The 23,849-nt window shown below is 36.8% G+C and overlaps 2 protein-coding genes across 3 annotated transcripts; one reads left to right on the top strand and one right to left on the bottom strand.

Moving 5' to 3' along the window:
• Window positions 1-6,618: 6,618 nt before the first annotated feature.
• Window positions 6,619-10,747, bottom strand: LOC103454483 (S-formylglutathione hydrolase). 2 transcript variants are annotated; one of them, XM_008394068.4, is made up of 7 exons: window positions 10,498-10,747; window positions 9,605-9,722; window positions 8,803-8,850; window positions 7,904-8,100; window positions 7,600-7,698; window positions 7,450-7,515; window positions 6,619-6,957 (listed from the first exon to the last, which is right to left on the bottom strand). In XM_008394068.4, exons 1-7 carry the CDS (start codon window positions 10,642-10,644, stop codon window positions 6,775-6,777), a joined length of 858 nt encoding a protein of 285 aa, XP_008392290.1. In that variant the 5' UTR covers window positions 10,645-10,747; the 3' UTR covers window positions 6,619-6,774. The 2 variants fall into 2 exon arrangements, with proteins under 2 accessions (XP_008392290.1, XP_008392291.1); XM_008394069.4 differs by lacking the exon at window positions 7,600-7,698 and having other exon boundaries at window positions 10,498-10,711.
• An 8,772-nt stretch (window positions 10,748-19,519) lies between these two features.
• Window positions 19,520-23,169, top strand: LOC103454484 (glycerol-3-phosphate dehydrogenase [NAD(+)] GPDHC1, cytosolic). The gene is made up of 6 exons (XM_008394071.4): window positions 19,520-19,751; window positions 20,246-20,903; window positions 21,071-21,292; window positions 21,971-22,218; window positions 22,614-22,753; window positions 22,883-23,169. Exons 2-6 carry the CDS (start codon window positions 20,246-20,248, stop codon window positions 23,040-23,042), a joined length of 1,428 nt encoding a protein of 475 aa, XP_008392293.1. The 5' UTR covers window positions 19,520-19,751; the 3' UTR covers window positions 23,043-23,169.
• Window positions 23,170-23,849: the final 680 nt, after the last annotated feature.

Genomic DNA, 23,849 nt, shown 5'->3' with positions numbered 1-23,849 from the left:
GCAGAACCAGAAGAGTTTAGAAATTAGAAACAAAGTACTGAATCCACTAAATTCATGGTTAAGAAAAATGAAAATCTTTGTATAAAGGAATATCTATCAATAAAATAGAAATAAATAGTTAAATACCCAACATTAAATTGAAAAATCAGCACAAGATTTGTAACTAATCGATCCAGATAGGTCCAAGAAACAAACAATCAACGTATTTCAACAAAATAAGAACTCACCTTTCCTTCCAATGCTTCAACTACAGCAAGAGCCTTGTCCACTGCACGAGGGAGGAGAAAAGAAAGACTGAGAGAGGCTACTTGAAGAACTGAACATACGGTGGGAGAGAAGGGCTAGGAAAAACAGATGGCGAGATCAGGAGAGAGGGTTACAAGATTGGGGAAAGAGAAAGGGATTAGGGCTTTAGTTTTGATCAAATGGTAAAATTGGAAAATAATGGAATAGAGAAGGGGTTTTTTTGTGCAAAAAAAGTTCTAATAATATAAGTGAAATAGAATCCAACGATACAAATTACTCTCATTTATCTTACGGCTGTTATTTAAGTAAAGTCTTTAATAGTTTTTTAATTAATGTAGAAGTGAAAAAAATATAGAAAAAATATATAAGCGCTCGTACTAACAAAATTTACAACTTTCATGAAGTGCTTAACTTTGAAAAAATCATAGATCAAAATTTAACCGTTGATTTTTGTTTACATTTACGCTTCATTTTTTTCATCAAATTTTGTTTTTTCGGATTTTCTTTTTTGAAAACATGATTTATTAGAGGATGTAGGAAGATGAACGGTTTGGATCGTTTATATTATGTTCAGAGTTTTACGGTTAGTGAAAATATTGCTTGATGTTTATAAAGTTTCTACAAACTATATGACATCGACTCATATTTCAGTTAACTGTAAATATCGAAACGTGATATTAAAGATCTGAACCATTCATCTTGTTACATCTGCCAAATGATCTTGTTTTCAAAAAAGAAAATTTAAAGAAATGAAATTCAGTAAGAAAAATAAAGCGTAAATGACAATTGACAGTTAAATATAAATTTAAGGTTTATGGATTATAGTGTTGGATTTCGAAGCTAACTGTGACAACCTGTCCCTAAAAATTCGTTTTATTTATTTTAATCGAGGGAATTGACGAAAATGCCTAGAAGCAAGGATTTTGATTTCTGTTGACCATCATCTAGAGGAATGTATAACTTATTCTTTTGGTGTAATTATGTAGTATTCGTTGGTACGAACGCATAGGCAAAAGCCGTTTGTGAGTTCGGATTTTATCAGTATAGTTATGGATGTTTGAAATTGGTTATTCAAAGTTTAATTATAAATTAAATTTAACTTCCATCTTGTGGGAGTGGTAACCAATCGGTTTTTAAGGGAAGGAAAGGGACCAATCATAAAAAGAAGGGTTGACCAATCATAATGAAAAAAAAATGAAAAAAAAAAGAAGAAAAAGGGAAGAAATGAGGAAACGAAGGAAAAAAGGAAGCAGGAGAGAGTAAGGAGGGAGAGGGATGAATTAGAAGAGGAGAGAGGAAGATGATGAACAATGGAGAAAGAAGAAGGGAGGAAAAGGGAAAGGGAAAGGAAGAATGGGATCATGGATCCCTTCCTGGTTCTTTGCGACCCGACCCATGGAGCAGTGAAACCCAATGGATTTCGATGGTTTTTCAGGCCAAATTCCGACGATTTAAGCCAAGTCATCACCTGGAAACACCTCCCTAGCCTTCCCTCTACCATTTATATCCCTAAATTCATACAATTTGGCCTTAGATTCGCGGGAAATGCACTGGTGATGCGTGTGGGTGTTGGCGACAATCCACAAATCGTGAAGCTAAATCAACCAATTACCATGACCAATAGGCTCCCCTAGAACCCAGGAACAAAGCCCAAGCAGTGGTGGAGGCGTCAGAGCAAATTTGGAGGTCGAATTGAGCACACTTAAGTATAGGGTTTCCGACGGGTTTTAATGAAATTGAAGCTCTTCCCAGCCTATTTGGCCTTGGTTATAGGTATGAAAGTTACTCTACTCATTGAGATCTTCATTCCTGTAAATTTTGGTAACTTTTGGAAATAGTTGGATTTTCCGACGAGTCGAGACGGCCGACCGCCACACGTGACGGCGCGTGGCCAGGGGACCGTCAACGTTATTCTTAGGCTAAATTAGATGTCTTGATTTCAGTTTTGGTAATTGTATAACATAGGTTGATCGTTTGGATTTAAATTCATTAAGATACGTTACTTGGTAAAGATGGACGATCCGACCGTTTGATCGTCACCAAACTTTAATACGTTATAGTACGTAATATTTCAAGAGCATAGGAACTTACGAATTGTGAATCCGAGATATGGATCTTCCTGAATTGGATTTTTAAGTTCTTAAAATAAAATGTTAACCACCACTTGGTTTTGGCAATTGGCGGAAATCCGTGATACGGATCTTCCGAATCGAACTACGTAGGGATGTGTTTTATATAAATTATGTATTCTATCGGTAAGAACTCTGAGACGTGATTTGATAATTGTTCTAGGCGACGATGGTTCGTGACGTCTAGATATTCATGCTAGGGAGTCATAGCGCGGACCTCAGGTGAGTGGGTCTTTTCCTTTCTATTGTATATTATATATATATATATATATATATGATTGACAATTCCACAAACGTTTATAAATTAATTATTGCATATAATTACTGTGAATGCCTTGAAGTACTAACGTGAATTACGACTGGCTTGATCCCTGTTTAGGATACGTAGGCAGCCTAACGAGACGTTAGATGCAGCCATACAAGAAGTGAGATTAAATAATTGAGGCAATAGCCTTGTTTAGGGAATTGAGTAATGTGAGGGACATTGGTGGAAAACATGATAGTTAACCTTATGATTTGGTGGTTAAATGTTGGTCATAAATCAATGTTTGAAGAATCAAGAATTTGAAGTAAGGAAACGTAAGTAATGATAGTTAATTAAACTAATGTCTAATTGGGCTTATAACCAATAATTATTCCCGAAAATAAATAATTCGAGAGTAGGGCGTTACAGCTTATACATTTTTATGCCATATTATATATATATATATATATGTAAACATGGTTGAGTATTAGATTGCATCATGGTTTATCTCTATGTATTTTACCTGCACATAATTATTGTGAACGCTTAAAGTGCAAAGGTGAACGCAGGACACCCATGTAAGTTTAGGTGAGTTTATGGTATTAGTTGAAATGATGGATTTATGGCATGACTACATGTATGTTTTAGGCAACTCCGACTTTGTTGTACAAGTTGCAATGATAGGTAACTCCGACACTGTCGTACAGGTTGCCCATGAGTTGTATATGTTACGATAGATGCAGTTAGAGCTCATAAATCGTACAGGTCACTATAGGTGACTCCGATTTATGAGCTAGCATTGATTGATGAGATATGGATAAGTCGTATAGGTCACTATAGGTGACTCTGACTTATGAGCTAGCATTGATTGATGAGATATGGATAAGTCGTACAAGTTACTATAGGTGACTCCAACTTATGTGCTAGTGTTGATTGATGAGATATGGGTGCAGTCGTATAGGTACCGTTTGATACGTGGGACGGGACGGAACGGAGTGGGACGAGACATTCAATCCCGCGTTTGGTGCTCCTAAAATGGGTGGAATGCGCTGTTCCACGGGACGAGTTTTGGGTGAATTTTCATTATGCTTCACCCCCTGGAATGACTAGTTCCACATATGTGGAACACAAAATTATAACATCTCTATCTCCTTCTTCTTCCTCCTTGTTTCCATCCGATGGCATCTTTGCTCCCTCTCCGTTTCGTCCCGTCTTGTCCCGTCCCATCTGCATACCAAACGATACCACATGTCACATTAGGTGACTCCGACTTGCGTGCTAATATAGATTATTGAGCACATGATTGTTTATATTGCTGATGAGTTGCTGTGTCGGGTATATTTATGGAATTACTGTTGATATATTTTGATTTCACATTGATACATGATATGATTTTTTGGAAACTATACAGGTGATGCATCGAGGGGTTATAACGTTTTAGAAGGCTTCTATTAAAAATTTTATTTCTAGGGCCACTCACCCTTGTTTTGTTTTCACCCTCCAAGTTTTATTAGCTGAGCTTTCTTATTGTCGAGGATTCGTGACAAATCTTAGTATTGGAGATTTCTTTTGAGGGTATGATTCTTAATCCACTCTATTGTACTTACTTATACTCTAACGTCACGTGTGAAATGGGTTCATTCCCGCTCACCAGCGCACTCTGATTTTTAGGCACTCTTAGGTTTAAATTTATTCACATTTTTCCACATCATCATACTTTATGGCTTCATCACCTTCCAGGTGTCGGCCAGCACAGCTCGATTCGGAGTTCTAGTGGACATCCTGGGTCGGGGTGTGTCACTAACCCCTTCATGAAAGTTGTAAAGCTTGTCACTATGAGTGATTGTATATTTTTTTTACACTTCTACAATAATTATTATTAATTTTGCCCTCAAATAAAAAACATTATTCATGAGGGTTTGGAGGATTTTAAAAATCTAAACGATAATATAAGTGTAACCATTATATACTCGTATAGGAATAATGATGAATCACGAGTGTTTATATATTCTTTCACATTTTTCATACTTGAATGTATGTCTTCTTAGTTCTTGCCTATACAAATACTATACTAGTTTATTTTAATTTTGGACAACAACATGTTAAGTAAAATTTATCCTAGCAGTAATGATAATAAGGAACTCTCATAATAAAAATAAGTAATGACTAAAACTTCTTTTTTTAACTTATATAGAATAATAATACAAAACTATATATTTAATCTAGAATATATTGTATATATTAATATGGCTATTGTATTTTATAATAAATATTTTAGTAATTAAACTTTAAAATTACCAAAATAATTTTTTTCTTAACGGGTTATCCACGTGTTACCCGCGTGTATACCCATTAAGAACCTGTTATTAATGGGTTTTTAATGGGTCACCCGATAATGACCCGATTAGTTGTCGTGTTGATCCGAAACCCGTTATTTTTGCGTCGTTTTTGTGTAGTGTCAGAAACTACCGAGTCTAGATGTTAGCTTCATTATTTATTTTTATTTTTTTGTATACTTATGAATATGTATGCAAGTTATACGTACAATCTCATTCCTTTTACAACCTTTGTACAACCTTTTTTTTTTAGAACTGAACACTATATCATTATTTCTAAAATTGAATACCATTGTTTCTAGAACTGAATGCTGGATATTTTTAGAACTAAAAAACTGATTATTTCTATAACTGAACACTGGTAATTACTAGAATTGAACATTGACTATTTTTAGAACTGAACATAGGTACTATACTATTTCTTAGACTAAACACGGGTACTATACTATTTTTTAAACTGAACATTGATACTATAATGTTCTCTAACTGAACACTAACACTATTTCTATAACTAAACATTGTCAATACCACATATTTTTTTTTTTTAACTGAAAACCGCCAAGGAAACCTTGTTTCCGATCCTATCCATCTAAAAAAATCAACCCTAAACTTGACGTTTAGCACATGCGTGATAGTTCACCATATTTCATAGCCATTTGTTCTTACAATGGAACAAAAAAAAAATTGTAACAGTACAACAATACAAAACTAGCCCAAAAACGTCTGGAAAAAAAAAAAACACTGTTGGACTTTCTACGGTGAACTCATTTGTTGAGTTCTAATAGAACCACCTCTTAGTTTAGGCAGCGAGATACACATTAAGGAAGTAATTTATATACAAATGTAAGTGACAGGTTTTAGGTTCGATTCTGGTCAAAAGCAAAGTTGAACCACATTATTATAGCAAACCCATTGTAAGGCTTAGCCCACTCCCTCACCCTTTAGTGTAAATAATATCGTTTGTTATAAAAAAAAATAAGAAAATAAAAAGTTCTTAGGTGTAGAAAAAAGTAAATTGTTAGAGCAATTGCAAGAACAATATCTATAATTTTGTCCTTTCGATTTAGCATCTCCCAACTGCACTATGTAAATAAATGCGAACGTTTTATTGGTATTTTTTAACATGGCATGTAGGGAAAAGAGTGCAAAAAGCGAGTTTTAATATTATTTGATGTTTAATTTTGGGTTAATATCAGTGCTACCATTTAGTATTTCTTTCCCACTTGTAAGTGGAAAATTTTAGACTCAGATATTGTGGATGGCGAGTTTAATAAGCGGTTTAATCCAAATCCCACCATCCGTAGTGTGAATCTGTCATTGTGTTAAAAACGAATGGGTTAAATTCTCTCTCAGCTAAATTTTACCAGGCCTCTAATTAGAGCAACAATTTTCACGCACTATAAGTTTCTTCTTTTTACTCGCACGACAATGCATTATTGAACTAAAATGTTAAGGTGGCGGTGAATTCATTCTATGTAAGTTGCTCTCCTGCATGGGAGCCCTATTCTATGAAAGGCTAATGTTATTTCATATAAAACATGACAAATTTCAGAATCAAGTCTTACAGTCCTGGAAACTTGCAGAGAGTTTAGAAACAAGTTACCTGAAGTGCAACATCGGTTGCTCGTTGGATCACTGGAAACTTGCACAAACACAGATCATGTCATGGAAGTTTATTTTATATATCCTAGGATCAACATGTTTACTCAGTCATAATACGAAAAACCGAAATTGCGAGCATATGGGAGCAGATATGATCCCAAGTTCATACAACGTGCATTAAGGATTCTAAGTTCTGGATTCACAAGCAACAGAATATTCACGGTAGATTAAGGGCTTGAGCATGGTGACGGATGTGATCATCGATGAAGGTGGAAATGAAAAAGTATGAGTGATCATAACCGGGCTGCAGTCGCAGAAGGAGTGGAACTTTAGCATTCTGACATGCCTCTTCAAACTTGTGTGGCATCAACTGATCATGCAAGAATTTGTCATCCTCCCCCTACACAACAGCAGCAGTAATTAACTACCGAATGCAAACAAAGGCAGTTAAAGTGTACGTGAGAGGACATGTTATAAATATTCACTGATGGGGACACTGGACTAAAATTATTGAAAAAATGCATGTTTAAAGATTAACATGCAACGACATTACAGTTCCTTCTCCACAAGTTTCTTCATACTAAATCAACAAGGAAAATGATTTCTGCACACCCCTATTCATCTCTGTCCCTTGATTCTTTCTTCCTTTGATTTATTCTAAACAAAGGCCATAAATAAACAGGGGTGGAGGGAGTTAGCAGAAATCATTTCCAATCAACAATGACGCTGAAACCTCTAAATTTATGATGAATTCCATGTGTCGGGCAATCCAGTCATGGAGAGAGGACCAAAAAGAGAGTGGCCTATTAAAAAATAAAATAGTTGGTAAACAACAAAACCTTAACAATTGTTACAACAACAAAGATGAAGATTAGATGACATCAAATCTTACCTGATCAATTAAAATGGTACCTGAAACATCATTAAACTTCTTAATTAGGGAAGTGGCATCATATTCCTGCATTGTTGCATTCAATTTGTTACAAACTAGGAACCAAAAGAGTATGGATAATAACTGAGACAATTAGATTTCTGATCTTACTTCCCAATCAGTTTTATTGCCACCTAGATAATTTGAGAAAGCTTTCTGGCCCCATGGACAGTTAATAGGATTCACAATGGGTGCAAAGGCAGATACTGACTGGAAAATGAGTGAAAAAATTACATAAAGGAGTTAGATTCAACATAATTTCTCCTAGGAAGATCTAATCCAATAATTGCATAAAGCTCCCCTGCAACCCAGTAACTTTTATAGGAAAACCGAACTTTCCATAGTTGTTAAATAAAAGTCAACTTCTTAAAAAAAAAAAAAAACCAAGCTAAATTGTGGTTGAATATTTATATACCTTATATTTATCCAGGTTTTTCAGGTAGATTGTCAAAGCACCGTGCCCACCCATAGAATGACCAGATATAGATGCTCGCGATGTATCAAGCTGTGAAAAGTTGTCATTCAGAAGTTGTGGCAGCTCCTTGACAACATAATCGTACATGCGCCAGTTCTTCCATTTCTCTTCAGTAGCATTGAGATAAAACCCAGCACCTGTTTGAGGAGATACATAGCAATATTTAGTTAGACTTGTGAACCCACATATATAACACATCAGAACATAACAATTTTTTTACAAAGCTCTAACGGCAGGACCACATTGATTTGCGGCTCCCTATTCACGGACTACGTTGATTGACTTTCAATTTCAGATACCATTCTGCTGGGGTGGGATCAACTTCAAAGACCATTTGTAATAAAAACTATATATATATAACCTTTTGCATGGAAACTCTCAAGAAATCAGAAAATTTGCAGGAACAGAACTCTAAGTTCTCCGCCTTCAGAACCTATAATTTTTATATCCACCTTGTACATGAACAAACCATCTTAAAGATCCTATCCAATCTGATCCTCTAATATTTTTTGTTGTTACAATAAAACCTATCTCATCCTCAATTGAGAATACTCTATCTTGTAACGACTACCACATACTTTTCCAATATTACTGCTTATACACCTCAAAGGGATCCCTGTTTACTCTCCCTCCACCTTTAAAATACAGTTGACCATTCTATTTCCCTTTCCAAATTATAAAACTATTAGTGACTCTGTCTTAACAATTTAAAATACAATTGCAAGGTTTAAGGTTATCTGTCTTGAATAAAGTGATAGATTTGCAAATTTCATACAATGTAAGGCAAATTTTGCAGTAATACTCCATAAAATGAAATATAAAAGTCCAATGTTGCGTACCTACACCAAAATCCCAGCTATCCGCCTCTCCTTCTATAGACAAGCCTCCTATTAAGAGTTTACATGAACAAGTAGCGAGCACAATAAGAGCATAATAACACAAGATATATGGTGGTATAGAATGGAACATATAATTAAAAGGACAGCCTATCATAAGAAAATGCATGAGTAACCATAAAGAAATAATGGGTTAGCTACTAACAGCAGATGTAGATGTCCCTCCAAACGTCATCCCCAGTTTTTTGCATTTCACTGGTAGTGACAGTTTTCAATGTCATTTTTTATTTTGTTTATCCTTTGTGTTTCTGTGTCTGTGGGAAGTGGCTGTAATTAACTTATAGTGATTAGACAAATTTGGTTGATGTTTGGAGGGACTTTGGCTACTTTTCAGAACACACAACATGAAACAAGGTCCAGCCCTACTATATCTGCAACAAAAGGTGAACATTTATGATATAAAAAAGTTTAATGGTCCTTACCATCCATGGAAAACTAACAACAAAAAGTGCCATTAAACTTACAGCTCCAATCAATTCACATTAAGCTAACAATTTATGTTATTTTTGGATGTCAACCGCTCAGAATGGCAAAATGCCATAGATATTAGATAGATTACTTGGTTATGTCACATTCTACAACATTTGAATACATGACCCAAGCAGCTGCCGACAATGGTCACTAGACAAGTTGTTGGAAATGTTACAAACTAACATCAGTCCTACTTCACAAAAAGCAATTAAAGCTAGCACCAGAGACACAATAATCACTTCGAAGTTAAAAGCAACAAGGGCTGCCCACTAACTTGGAGAAGTATCAAGGGCGATCAGAGCAACACCCTCACTTGAGGCAACGCGTTGAGCTCCTGACTTGGTTATAAAATTTTCATCCGTGCAGGTCAGGCCAGAGAGCCAGTAAAGTACCTTCTCATAAAATAAAAAAATTGATTATCATACATTTCAAAATACAAACTTTTATAGCATCGTATGGACAGAAGAAAATTGGAAAATCAAACTCAACAAGAAGAAGAAGCACGGGAAAGTAGTTTCCAAAATGCTAAATAAACAATGCCAAGAGAAAAGTTATGCGAATCGTTTCAGCTATACAAGGTTCCAGCCAAAATGTTATGAAAACTTTTGAGCTTAAAATTATTTGCGCCCAGCGCAAATGATGATGTAAAATTAACTCAAGTACTACTGCAAACATCAACCATTGTAGCTACTTTTAATTCTCAATAAGGCAAACATCTCCTCATTCTTTCCGTTCATAGATTTTAAGACAGTGATGCAAAACAATCGGTTCAAAAAATAAATCGAGGAAGCTTCCTTTTCCCCAACTTAAATTCTTTGTCTATGACAGTACTAGGAGATGACTGAGTTTGCAACTGTAATGGTGTATGTGAGCACCATCTAACTAATTATAGTTTCGATGAATTCGGTGACTAGTCTGCCCTATCAAGATCCGGGCTGTCGGGCGGATCAGCACACTGAATCGAGGGAAATTAAATTCCAAATTTCTCAAGCAAGTATAGCAAAACCCTTATCAATTTACGCCATATATTCACAAAAAGCAACAGATTTCAGCCACATATCCCTAGGATGTCAAAAATTAGATAAAACCCAGATAGCAATTTCACTGGGGGATGTAATTTCAAAAGAAGTTGTAAATAGGTAAGAGAGAGAGAGAGAGAGGAGTTACAGGGAATCGGTGGGAAGGGGAAGGGGAAGGAGGGAAGTAGATGTGGAAGGTCATGGAGCAGCCGAGCGTAGGGCTGAAATGCTTGTACCTCTTGTTGTACCCTCCGAACATCTTGGAGCTGCTCATCTCACTTGGCTTCGTCTCCATTTCTTCTCTCTTCTCTCTTCTCTCTTCTCTCTACTTCAGCAGTGAGTGAAGTTTTTGTTCGGTCTCGAAGCCTCCGGGTGTCAATTTTATTGTTTTGGTAATTGCATTTTACACCCTTGTGTTTTTGTCTATTTAACAATTGGGTCCGTATCTTTTAAAATTTTATATTTTAGTACTTAAAGTCACAAAGTATTATGACATAAACTTTGATATTGCGTTCTTCAACTAAAGTTCTAACTTTAAAGTTAAACAATAAAAAAGCATTGGATAAAAATAAAATATTTTACTTATTTTAAAACGATGACTCGAAATAGCGGCTTTTAAAAATAACATGCTTCATATGCTAGTTGAAAGGTTGTTTGCATCAAAAAGTTCATTATTAAACTTGGTTTTTCTTACCATTTAATTACTACTATTGTAGTATGGTGGTAACAAGGAGGCATTAACTTTGCCAAAAACGTGAATCCATTTACCAAGGCGATGACACAAAAACATTCTTGGTCGACACCTGTAGGGTGTGGGTTTAAGTCAATATAATCATTAATTGACTTAAGTGAAAAATTATTGGAATTGTGCCCTAGAAACTCATCGACTACACAGGGGGCATGTTGAGAATGAATTTCACATTAATGAAGAGGTACATTGCATAGGCTTATAAGAGTCTCCAATGAGAGTCCCTATTTAGGGACTCCCACCACTAACTTTGATGACTCATTTAATGGCTTTATATTAATATTCGAATTTTAAAAAAAAAATATTATCTGTAAAAAAAAGTCTTGTTGCAGTCCTATTAGATTAGGAATGTGATTATGTAAATCCTAGTATATCTTGGAATATCTCTTATATTCCTATTAGGAGTAGATTACCTATTAAATGTTATAATCCTAGAGGGTAAGGAATTAACCTTCTATACTACTATAAATAAAGGCACAATGTAATGAAATAGAACACACTCACAATTACACATCTCTGTCATTCTCTCTACCTATTGCTGCACCCCTCTCTCTAAGGCCTCTATAATTGTTCAGTAAATTATGTCTACAACACGTTATCAACATGCTCTAAACGCTGTGCTAAAGAGAGTTTATTCTTCAATCAGGGGAGTATTACGTTTTAATCATTCTTTTATGATTAATTTATTGTTTTGAATTGATCTACATGTTATTCATTCAATTTAATTTTTCTGTGTTGAACGTGATACAACGCATTGGAGATGCAATTTCGGCTTCATGAGAAGGATCTTCTACAAATTCAAAGGCTCTTATTGTTTTCTGCCAATCAGGTACGCTTAAAATAAAGAAGGATATTTGAAACGACCATGAAGCATGAAAACATTCCCCATGATGCATGAACCCCCCTATGTTTATATTTTCCTTCCGATATATATATATATATATATATATATATTGTATATGTTCATATATTTGTTTCATGCATTACGTAATTAAATCGCTGTGTGGAATTTGTGAGTCAAAGAATCGAAATAAAATAGAAGCAATTAGGGTTTTTCAAACCCTAGATTTTGGGGTTTTTCAAACCCTAGATTTTGAAGAAAAAAAAAAGAAAAAAAAGGAAAATTATTGAGCTGCGCCTAGCTGGTCTGAAGCCAAGCCAAGACAGCAACTCACTTTTTTTTTTTGGGTTTTTCTGTGCACGGAACTAAAGCCCACACGCTGGGCTTTTCTTATCTGACAAACTTGCAGCCTTCGGCCCGCATATCACAAGCCTGCTACTTCTGATTTTTTTCCTTTTGTTTTGGCCCGCATACCAGCCAGTCCTGGGTTGCACGGCCAATAGCCTAATGCTGCTGGGCTACTCTCATTTTCCTCGACCCGTGATTGCAGTAAGCCTGCAAGCTTACTTTTGCAATTTGTCGGGCTGCCTGCAGAAGCCTCACATGGCCCACTTTCCTATTGCAAACCTGCAGCTTGCACACGCTGACTGGGTTGCCTTTCTTCTTCCTAGGACTTTGGTAGTATGGACCACTAGTCCGCAGAGTGAAAAACTCTAGCAGTTCGTTGGGCTGCCTTATATTACAACCCAAGCCTAGGTTAGGCTTCCTTTTTGTCATGGCTCACAACCCAGTTTGCTAGGGTTATTATTTATTTAACTCGAGCCCAATTTAGACCTTATAATTTATTTGTGTGGCCTGTAGCCAACATTAAATAATAAATGGGCCTAGACAAATTTTATTATTTTGCTTCTACGATCGACCCTGAATGGTCCCGATCTATTGAATTAATTAAAAGTGACATGCAGTCCATTAATCTGATAATTAATCCAAAATTATTGGTCTGAAGCCCACTTTTGGACGTTAACGATTCAATATTTTATTTCTTTTCTTTGAACCGTTGACTCACTTTCGTAGTCCCGAAGAGCTCACACTTGAGTTCCTAAAGAAACTCAAATCCACTACACTTAGTTGTGTATTGCATTCTATGTTCTTGCAGGAACCTCTCTTTTATGAACTAAACGTTCATAAACTAAATTGAACCTGTAGTTTCAAATTTAGTGCCTTTGAAACCTGAAGTTTTCATAAAACAATACACCCATGAAAACCCGACGTTTTTTCATGAAAACCATGTCTTAGAACTCAAATGTTCTAACTTTGATGCTTATGGATGATTCATTCACATAGCACCAATCATAATATTGTTCCCTCCAATTCAGTGGATTGTCGAATCGTCAAAAGTTTGATTTTCCTATTTGGACGTTTCTAATAGAAACCACTTTATGTGGGGTACAAGACGTAAATCTCCACTTGACTATCAAGAAGTTGAGAAACATTGAAGCCAACAATTGCATAGAAGAGTTGAATAAGCTTCCTCCATGATCTTCATTCGAAGACTTATGCTTAAAGCATTACAAATAGAAATACCTCCAGATCGAGGATTTCATGGCTTTTTGGCTCGCTCCTACGGACTATCTAATCATGAAAGACATTGCGTGAAGCCCACTATGATTATGTCCATGAATGAGTACAATTCTGAAGGTTATAAATCCGATCGAATTTTGATTGGAGAATACTTTTCTAATCCTTCCTTGTTTCTAACTCACCCCTGAAGCAGCAGTTTAGAAAGCAGAAGTTTACCAAATTCTCGGATCTGATTACTACCACAAACATATGGTAGAATCAGGACCTGCCAAGGTGTAGCATCATGCCCGAAGCGTGATCCTTGGTACCTAAAACCTAAAACTTCAAGAATAAAGGATAATATTCCCTAACCTCAACCCTACAGAATCTACTTCCGTCTCGATGGAATAGATTGTTGGTTATGCACCTATTCGTGTCCCTACCAATGTCGTTGAGGAGTACCATTCTAGTAGTCAATAGAGCAGAATTTTGACATTGATAGCCTTGTTGGCCGAATCCCCTTCGTAAACCATTTACTTTCTGAACATTTTTCTATGTTCTTGGATTCAAGTTTAGTGTATGTTTTACTTATGGATAATCTTATTGATATTGTCCTCGAATATGAGTTAATTGAATCATGTTTCTTAATATATGTGACCGATTCAATTAAACACGTGATTAAGTAGGAATGTGGGAAGGTTAGTTGTCTGGATGAATGCGTACTACGCACACTAACTTTACACCTAAATCACATCTCTAACAACGACTTCTGGTCTATCCAACCTGATTAAGAGCATTTGGCACGCTCCTTGTTGTATGAATGGTACTGCATCACCATTTAAGGGACCTTAAATTCTCCCTGACGTTAAGTTTTTAAGGATATTCGAGATGACAATGATCATAAATGAAATCACTGAAGAAAATAGAGTGAAATATCTTTGCACCACCTCCAAAAATGAGCTTGGAACTTTGATTTAGGGCCAATGGGTTATCTCCCAACTGGGAACACACCACATGTGGCCGGCCTAAAGCTGGGTGATTGAGTAGTTCACTTGTTTTAGTACGACTCTTTGGGACACTTAGGTCGAACAATGATGCTATGATGCATATCCTTACCCAAAGTAAGGATCTTGTGCCTACAAGCACACTTTGCCAAGCCTGCTCATTAGGGAAATCGATTTTCTATATTATCCCTCGCAAAGATACGAAATCACCACTTTTTCACAGTGGATTCAAGGGAATATATGTGGACTAATCCAACCAAAATGTGGACCATATAAATACTTATGGTTTTGGTTGATGAATTGACAAACTGGTCACATGTTTATCCACAAACATTACTGCTAAACCTTATGGTCGATTAAGGGTTCACCACCCTACTTATCCCTTAAGGTCTGGGAGACTAGATAATGTCAGAGAGTTTATATCGACGGTTTTCGATAAAGTATTGCATGTATTTTAGGTTTATAATTGAACATTGAATTCCCATGTTCACCCCAAAAGAGCCTCACCTAGTGATCATAAAGCGCAATTTAAATGATCGCCCGAATTTTGGTAAATGTACCAAGTTTTCGGTTTCTGCCTAGGGCTATGCAATCCTTGTACGCAGTTATGTTGGTTCACCTTGAAGCCCATTGCCACCCAACCTATATAACATTACAGTTGGTTACTAGGTACGAACCTAACGATTTTCGTATTTACGCATTTGGGTGTGCATTCAATGTGCCAAGTTGCACTGCCGCAACGTACTACCATGGGTTTGCGCCGCCGCAACGTACCACCATAGGTCCTCAAAGAAGGATGTGTATCTTTTGTCGATCATGATTCTCTTTCACATTAGCTCTCTTATAGCCCTTACATGCGATCTCTTTACCGCTCATTTGCGGGTTGTCACTTAAATGAGATAGTCTTCCCGCCGTTAAGGGGAGATAAGAACTTCAACGTTCCTGTAGAACGACATGAATTTGCATGGACGTTACCCATTATGTCTCATCTTAATCCCCATACCGCACAAATATGATAAGCAAGTACGAAAAATTCTAGATTTTAGAATGTTGTTCCAGACGTATTCCTTTGATCTAACTAAAGTGACAAGATCATATACCAGCTGCAAACATGCCTGCAAGGATAGATGTACTTAATGGGCATTGAGTCAACATCCCTAGAGGGTGTGCCGCCCCTGTTGGACGGTCCAGTACACTGGCGGATAGCCAATCAATTTGTCTTGGCCTGGAGCACAACAGATCATTCGGTTCATAGGATTCACTTCCCTAGAAGAGGAAGATACGACACAACAATGAATCTAAACTTGATCATTATCTCAAATCATTTCCATCTCATGAGATTAATCCAGATTTCTCCCTAGACTTAAAAGTTCTTGGTCCAGTATATTAGTTTGGATGAGAAAATGGAATTGAATTGAGATTACCATCGATGATGTTTTCACTTATATGGTAGCTACTGACATAAATGAAAAGTGACGATATCGAACCGTGTTCCGTTGATTAAGTTACAACGTAGAACTGATTGGACAACTAAAGTTACAATCCAGTCAAATTCTTTACCAAAGTGTGTATTGGACCTGTTGTTCCTACACTGCCCAAGGTAACCCTGTTGTGTTACAAATGGGAAAGGAAGTGTATTGAGATGAATGAAATAATGCGATATGATGCACGTCATACGGTGCAAGGTTTCTCTCAAAACGTCATGTGATTAATAGCAACATTATGAAATGTTGTTAGTGTTTCTCCATGGGGATATAGATACGGAGATTTACATGTAAGTTCTTGAAGAATTACATGGACTGGTTCAAATAGTTCCAAAACCACGGAACACCATCTTAACTTGCTTGAGGCGTTCACTTACAATCCAACGGATGTGGTATACCCGTTTAAGTGATTATTTGATCAGTTAGGAATGAATTATGCCCTTGCATGTTAAACTATGAAGTCTTATTCCAAATTTCTAGAGTTACAGTTTATGTCATTGACACGAATCTCACTAAGACTCCGGAAGAGCTTGAGAAAACTGCCTCGCACCTGAAGATGGAATTTGAGATGAAGGATCTTAGAAAAACTCATTTATGCTTTGACCTGAAGTTCGAGCATTGTTCTGAATGTGTCACATTTAAGTATACCTTTGATCATCCGTACATTATATGCAAATGAGACCCTTGAAGAGGTTATGGAATTCGAAGTTCCATATCTGAAGTTCAACTTTGCGCTTCGTTGTACTTAGCTCATTGTATTTAGACAAGACATCTCCTTCGCTGTTGATCTTGGTAAAGATGCAGCACCACACCTACACGCAACCACTGAATTAGTATTAAAGACATACCCGGAAGGTACTACGAGGGTAAATCCCAACGCATCTCGAGTGGATCCAACCCCCTTGATCCTCAAAATGATGATTGCCTTGTTTGTTATACTGAAGCAGGTTACTTATCAAACCCGCACAAGGCAAAATCCCAAAATAGTTATGTCTTTACCGCTAGGGATATTGCAATATCTTGGAGGTCCATGATATAACCTTAGTTGTCAAATCTTTGAATCGTTCCAAGACTTACCTCACTTCACTACGCCACAAGTAAGACATGGTTAAGAGTTCTTGTTGAGCATATTCGAAGTACTTGTTGTGTTTTCATCCATCGTTGAGTCCCAACGACGATCTATGAAGGTTATGCCGCATGTATCAACCCAACTAAGCCATGATACACCAACAAAGTCAACACTAAGACATATTGCGTCTACATCTACATCAACAAAGCATCAGGAGATTAAAGTCATGCAAGCCGATCTCAGATAACCTTGCCGACCTCTACACGACGTCACTGCCAAAATTAACCTTCTAGAAGCTTGTCCGAGGAATTGGTATGCTTAACTAGTCAGATGCAATGCTTGTAGTTTTCATTTGGAAGTTATGTCAAACTCAGGAGAAGTATCCAGAAGTATACTCACTTGATCTTAATGTACTTTTTTCCCCTACGATTAGGAGCATTTTTCCCACTGGGTTTTTGCTACCTAACTAGGTTTTAACGAGGCACCCATTCTGAGCTGATCATACCCTTGCGAGCTCTTCTACTTGCGTCCAAAAGATGTATAGTTTTAACTTAATGCAACTTCTCACTTTTCTCCTTAGACTATGGGTTTTTCTCCCACCTTGGGTTTTACCATAGCAAGGTTTTGTGAGTTTTACTTTTTATGCATTCTTCCATTGATTTGAGACTCACATTCACTCATTGTGCCGACAACTTCATCAACTGTACTTACTTCATCACTGAAAACATGATGCGCCATTTACTTGAGTATTTACACACTCAAGGGGGAGTGTTGCAGTCCTATTAGATTATGAATGTGATTGTGTAAATCCTAGTATATATTGGAATATCTCTTATATTCCTATTAGGAGTAGATTACCTATTAAATGTTGTAATCCTAAAGGGTAAGGAATTAACCTTCCCTACTAATATAAATAAAGGCACAATGGGGTGAAATAGAACACACCCACAATTACACATCTCTCTCATTCTCTCTACCTATTGCCGCACCCCTCTCTCTAAGGCCTCCATAATTATTCAGTAAATTATGTCTACAACAAGTCCTTAATTATAATCCATAAATATAGTGACTAAAAAATTTAAAAATTATTATTCATTTCGTTGGCATATTATGACCTTTGATAAAAAGTAATAAAACTATCTCTACTAATGACTTTTCAAGAGTTATAAAAATAAAAATAAATCAAACGAGAAGCTATCCCATGTGGGTGGGTTCAAAAAAAAAAAAAAAAAAGCGGCACCATTGACACTCAAAAGTCAAAATTAATATGGAATCCACTCTTTGAGTTCCTATATATAGTTTCTATATTTGAGAATTTCTATGGAGTATCCAACAAGTCTCTATATATAGAGATACTTTGAGGACTTCAATTTCGGTTCATTGGAATCCTTCTGTCTCTATATTTAGGGATTATACGGTTGTATGAACTTCATTTAGGGTCTCTATTGGAGATCCTCTAAGTAATTGAACTACTTATATTGCCAAATAATTGTATGATGGAACTTCAACTCTTTTTCCAAATAAACCCCCTTTAAGATCTTTAATCCTAGGGTCATTGTACTTATTTGTTTCAAGGATCAAAGTAGAAGAAATCTGAATGTTACTTATCCTTGGAGCGTGCTTTAAATCCAATGTAACACCAACTCCTTTCAAAGCTTGAAACCACCTTGTATAGCTCCTCCTCTTAGGCTCAAAATGAAGAAGCCCTCGAAGTTTTGACACATTCTTGGCTTTGGATGAGTGTAGGAAGAGAGCAAGTGTAATGTTTTTTCCCCTCATGAAAAGAAAGACAACTAGTAGTAAATCACGATTATTCATTATTTTCGAGCTCGAAGAAGGTTAATTGAGAATAGCACCTTACCCATGACCACAATCATGCAAATTCACGGCTACAACTAGCGGATGTAGTGTTTTGTTTTCTCTATTTTGAATGTATAACTCTATTTTCTTTCCAAGAAAAAAAAAAGCTTTTCTCTACTTAGATGAGTCATGAGTACTATTGCTTTTCTCTAAATTTTCTCTCTATCAGAGGTCTTTGACGATAAATTTCCAAATATTTCTCTTCAGTTGTAAGTGAGGTTATATGTTTGATTCTCGTTAAAGGTGAATTTAAACCACATTATTATTAGTTAAAAGTGAATTTGAATCACATTATTACTAGCGCATTGTGAGGTTTAGCCCACTTTCCACTCTCCACTTCTTAGTGTAGATTATATCGTTTGTTAAAAAGAAAAAAAAAAGAAGGAAGTTCAGGATGTGGATTTTTTGTGTATTGGTTAAATAATCTAGACTTTAGATTTTCACACTTGAGTTTAGTTCAGCTTTTGATACAAATATTATATGTTACAATGGGGTTTTAGCACCCGTGATCGAACACCGACCAAAATAATCCAATATTAATGACCGTGGGTGAAGTTGGCAGAATCTAAAACCTATTAATGACTTTGGCACCCAACTCAACCTCAACTGCACCCATTAATGCCTTTTATGGCTTTTTTTGTTCCTCCTCAGCCTGAGCTTCTTCATGTTAGTTACATTTTTGTCATCTCCATCGCACTTTTTGGCGTCTTTCCGTCCGGCTTCAATTTTTCAGCATTATATCCACAGCCAGTGCGGGCGGGTCTCTGAGCTGACAGGAATTTGAGTGAACAACCCAACACAACTTTGACCAAAAAAGCTTTGTAATTTCCGACAAGGTTGGTATTTTTTGTTGATTTTTTCTTCTTCTTGTTCTTTAATTTCTGAGCTTTGACAAAGTGTTTTTGAAGTATATGGTTTGGTAGATGAACAACTTCAGGCGGAGATAACAATATAATTTGAATATTTGGGTTTTATTTTTTTTTTTGGCATACTCTTTGGAATTCTTAAATAAAAAGGAAGAGACTTGCATTGCATGCATAGGATGAAGTCTTGTCCTTTTTCTTGTTTGTATCAGTTTCTGCCGGATTTGTTTAGCAACAAATCTTGATTGGTGGGTCGTAAAATCTGATTAAAAATATCATACATTTCAATATTGTGTATTGGGAGAGCGATCATATAAATATAAAAGGTGGGTTGTTCTTAAATTCTGACTTGGTTAGAAACTTTCAAGATCAGTTGGAATTATAGAAAAACCTGCATAAGCAAGTAGTTGGGGAGTTTTTTCAGTTTTGTGTGTTATTGTTGATGGTCTTATTTTGCCTGGATTTAGATGGTGGGGAGCATTGAAGCTATGAATCGTAATTTGTACTCGAACGGGTCTGTTCAGAACTTTAATGCATTGGAGGAGAAGCTTGACGAGCTCCGGAGCCGCCTTGGGAAGGCTAATGGTGACCCTTTGAGAATTGTTGGTGTCGGGGCGGGTGCTTGGGGCAGTGTTTTTGCTGCTGTGTTGCAAGATAGCTATGGTCAATTTCGAGACAAGGTTCAAATAAGGATATGGAGAAGACCGGGAAGAGCTGTTGATAGAGCCACCGCTGAACATATTTTTGAAGTGATCAATTCGAGGGAAGATGTGTTGAGGAGGTTGATCAGGCGATGTGCGTATTTGAAATATGTGGAGGCAAGGCTAGGGGATCGAACACTTTATGCCGATGAGATTTTGAAAGATGGGTTTTGTTTGAACATGGTTGAGACGCCGCTGTGCCCTTTGAAGGTTGTGACTAGTTTGCAGGAGGCAGTTTGGGATGCTGATATTGTGGTGAATGGCTTGCCATCAACGGAAACAAAAGAGGTGTTTGAAGAGATTAGTAATTATTGGAAGGAAAGAATCACAGATCCTATTATCATCTCTTTGGCAAAAGGTATCGAGGCCGCACTTGAGCCTCTCCCGCGTATCATAACTCCCACGCAAATGATTCATCAAGCGAGTATGTTTCTCTTCTTTTAATTTGACTGTGAACCTTCAGTATGTTGGGTTTTAACTTTAAAGTTCAATTAGAAATATGCTACTGAAGTGAGTAAAGCTAAAGTAACTGTCGTATATTGTTATTGCCACTTCTCAATTTCTGTTCATTCTTTTCTGTATGACTCGCAGCCGGTGTACCTATAGAGAACATACTTTATCTGGGTGGCCCAAACATTGCCTCAGAAATCTACAACAAAGAATATGCTAATGCTCGAATATGCGGAGCTGAAAAGTGGAGAAAACCTCTCGCAAAGTTCTTAAGGCAACCCCATTTTATTGTCTGGGACAATAGCGATCTTGTTACACATGAAGTCATGGGTGGCTTAAAGAATGTCTATGCCATTGGAGCAGGTAAATCTGAAGTTCATTCTGACAGACATATCTCATACGATAAAGGTGGACTCCAGTAAAAAGAAATGAACTTTTAGGTGTTCAAGAATTTAATTACAAGGAACAACTTCGGATACCAATCATCTTGACTTCCGATGTCCTTTTTCATAAACATGAAAATGGAATACAGTGAATGAGAAATCAAGTTTTCTGCTTGGTTATTGTTGTTCACCTTCATTTGAGTTCTTGTAATTTTTGTTCCACTTCATTAAATTTCTGAGCTACGTACACCTGATACCGTGTTAATGAGGACAGATTTGAAGAGAAGTATTTTGATGCTTTTATATGATTTAGAGTCCTGTTTTTACGAAAACACTACTCTTCAATTCTGTCCTCAAGGTATCAGATGTATGAAGCTCCGAACCATGCTAAGAGGGATATGTTTTCATTAAAATCACAGGCTATCCTGTTCCCTTATTTACGAGCTGACATTACTGTTTCAAATGGAATAATTCACAACTGACTGTTCAAGAACTGTCAGAAAATTCCTGCCCGGACAAACATGAAATTTGTTGTATATGAACTGTAGTTGCCCGGCATTGCTTAGGGAAGCTTCTCGGAAGAATGGAAAACCAATTCAGTTCTATAGCTATAAATATTGGATGATGTAATGGCCATTTTTCCTTTTAATTTTCTCAGGGATGGTAGCAGCCCTCACAAAGGAGAGTGCTACTAGCAAATCCGTATACTTTGCACATTGTACCTCAGAGATGATATTTATCACTCATTTGTTGACGGAAGAGCCCGAGAAACTTGCAGGGCCTTTGTTGGCTGACACATATGTAACCCTGTTGAAAGGTCGCAATGCATGGTATGGGCAAATGTTAGCCAAAGGGGAACTAAACCGGGATATGGGTGAAAACATCAGTGGCAAAGGAATGATTCAGGTATTAGTTATTTTCGTTTTCAATCCCTTACAAGATATATTCATTTCAAGTCACAATTATACCTCAGTAATTAATTTAAAAGAGAAATGATTGACCGGTAAAAGTATGTGCAATCAAGTAAACATTTTAGTTATCAAATCATCAGACGAGGCACATCTAAATAAGGATTGAAGATGTGTGACATTGTATTAAAGTGTAAGAAGAATGTGTGAAGAATATGATTACTCCTCCATAACAGCACTAGCAAAGATCTAGTCCCGCTAAAACGTGCCCTTGTCATTCCATTGAGGAATTTTTTTGCTTCTAGGGGTGTCCAGCTAAAACGTGCCCTTGTAATCCATTTCTTCTAACTTGTTACCGATCTATATATAATGCTCTGACCCCTTTGCTTCTAGGGTGTCTCTGCAGTCAAAGCATTTTATGAACTTCTCAGTCAGTCGAGCTTAAATGTGTTGCATCCAGAAGAAAACAAGCCTGTTGCTCCTGTAGAGCTCTGCCCCATCTTGAAGACGCTATATAAAATACTGATAACACGGTAATTTCCCGTAAACTTATAATTCGAAAGATAATGCTTAGTACGACCCGGATCATGTTTGGCATTACTTTGTATAATATGTTTGGTATGTATATCAATTCTTTGCCATGTGTGTTGTTTTATCCCCAGGAAGCAATCATCGCAAGCTATTCTTCAAGCGTTGAGGGATGAAAACTTGAACGATCCCAGGGAACGCATTGAGATTGCACAGAGCCATGTCTTCTATAGGCCTTCCCTCCTCGGACAGCCTTTGACTAGTTTCCGACTGCAAGATAAAGTGGTGATATAGGGGTTTAAAACTATTTGTATCTTTGGATCGAGAAATTGGTCACTAAAGGAAATATGTACCCATCTGGCACCGCTTGTATTTGGTTAATCTTAGTAATAAAACACCTTATCACTTCTGTTCATACAAACATTTGTCCTGTTTCACAATTTTTAGGTGATCTAATCTAGCAATTTAATTCAATTTCCATGATTCCGGAATGGCTGGAGACCAATTGGGTTTAATAATTCCTGGGTTTTATTTCGATAATTTGTTTACTTGGTTAAAAACAAGTTGCTTTTGCTGCAGTTTCGGTGAAAAGTAATGGAAATTGTTGTGATGGTTTTGCATGTGAAAACATGATAAGTGTTTGATGAATTGTGTATGTGCAACTCTGTATATCTTGCCGCTCTTACTGCACCGGCTTAGCCTGATATGAAATGCTGCTTTGGGATCTGCATGTCGATTTCTTCATTCTGTATATATGATGTAGAAATTCACCGTCAGGTTTTTCACTGATGCTTTTCAGAAGCCACTCAAACAAATTTAAGAGGCTTACTGGGCTGGAGGATTTTCTTCTGGACAGAGATGCTGCAAGGCTGCATACTGTTCATGATGGAAGTGTTTTACATAATGTGTCAGAGCAGGAGCCGAAGTCCAATGGTAAGTCACCTCCCGCTAGTTCTTGCCAATCCATTTAGAGGATCTCATGGAATTGAAGGATCCTGTGAAAGTTGAAACCTATGCATGTTGAGGCACCTATCAGTTCTTGCCACTCCATTTAGAGGATCTCATGGAATTGAAGGATCCTGTGAAAGTTGAAACCTATGC

Source organism: Malus domestica, chromosome 14 (assembly GCF_042453785.1).
Source record: "Malus domestica chromosome 14, GDT2T_hap1".
NCBI classification, from domain to species: domain Eukaryota; kingdom Viridiplantae; phylum Streptophyta; class Magnoliopsida; order Rosales; family Rosaceae; genus Malus; species Malus domestica.
The sequence above is the reverse complement of the archived record's forward strand: the minus strand, read 5'-3'. Positions and strand labels throughout refer to the sequence as shown.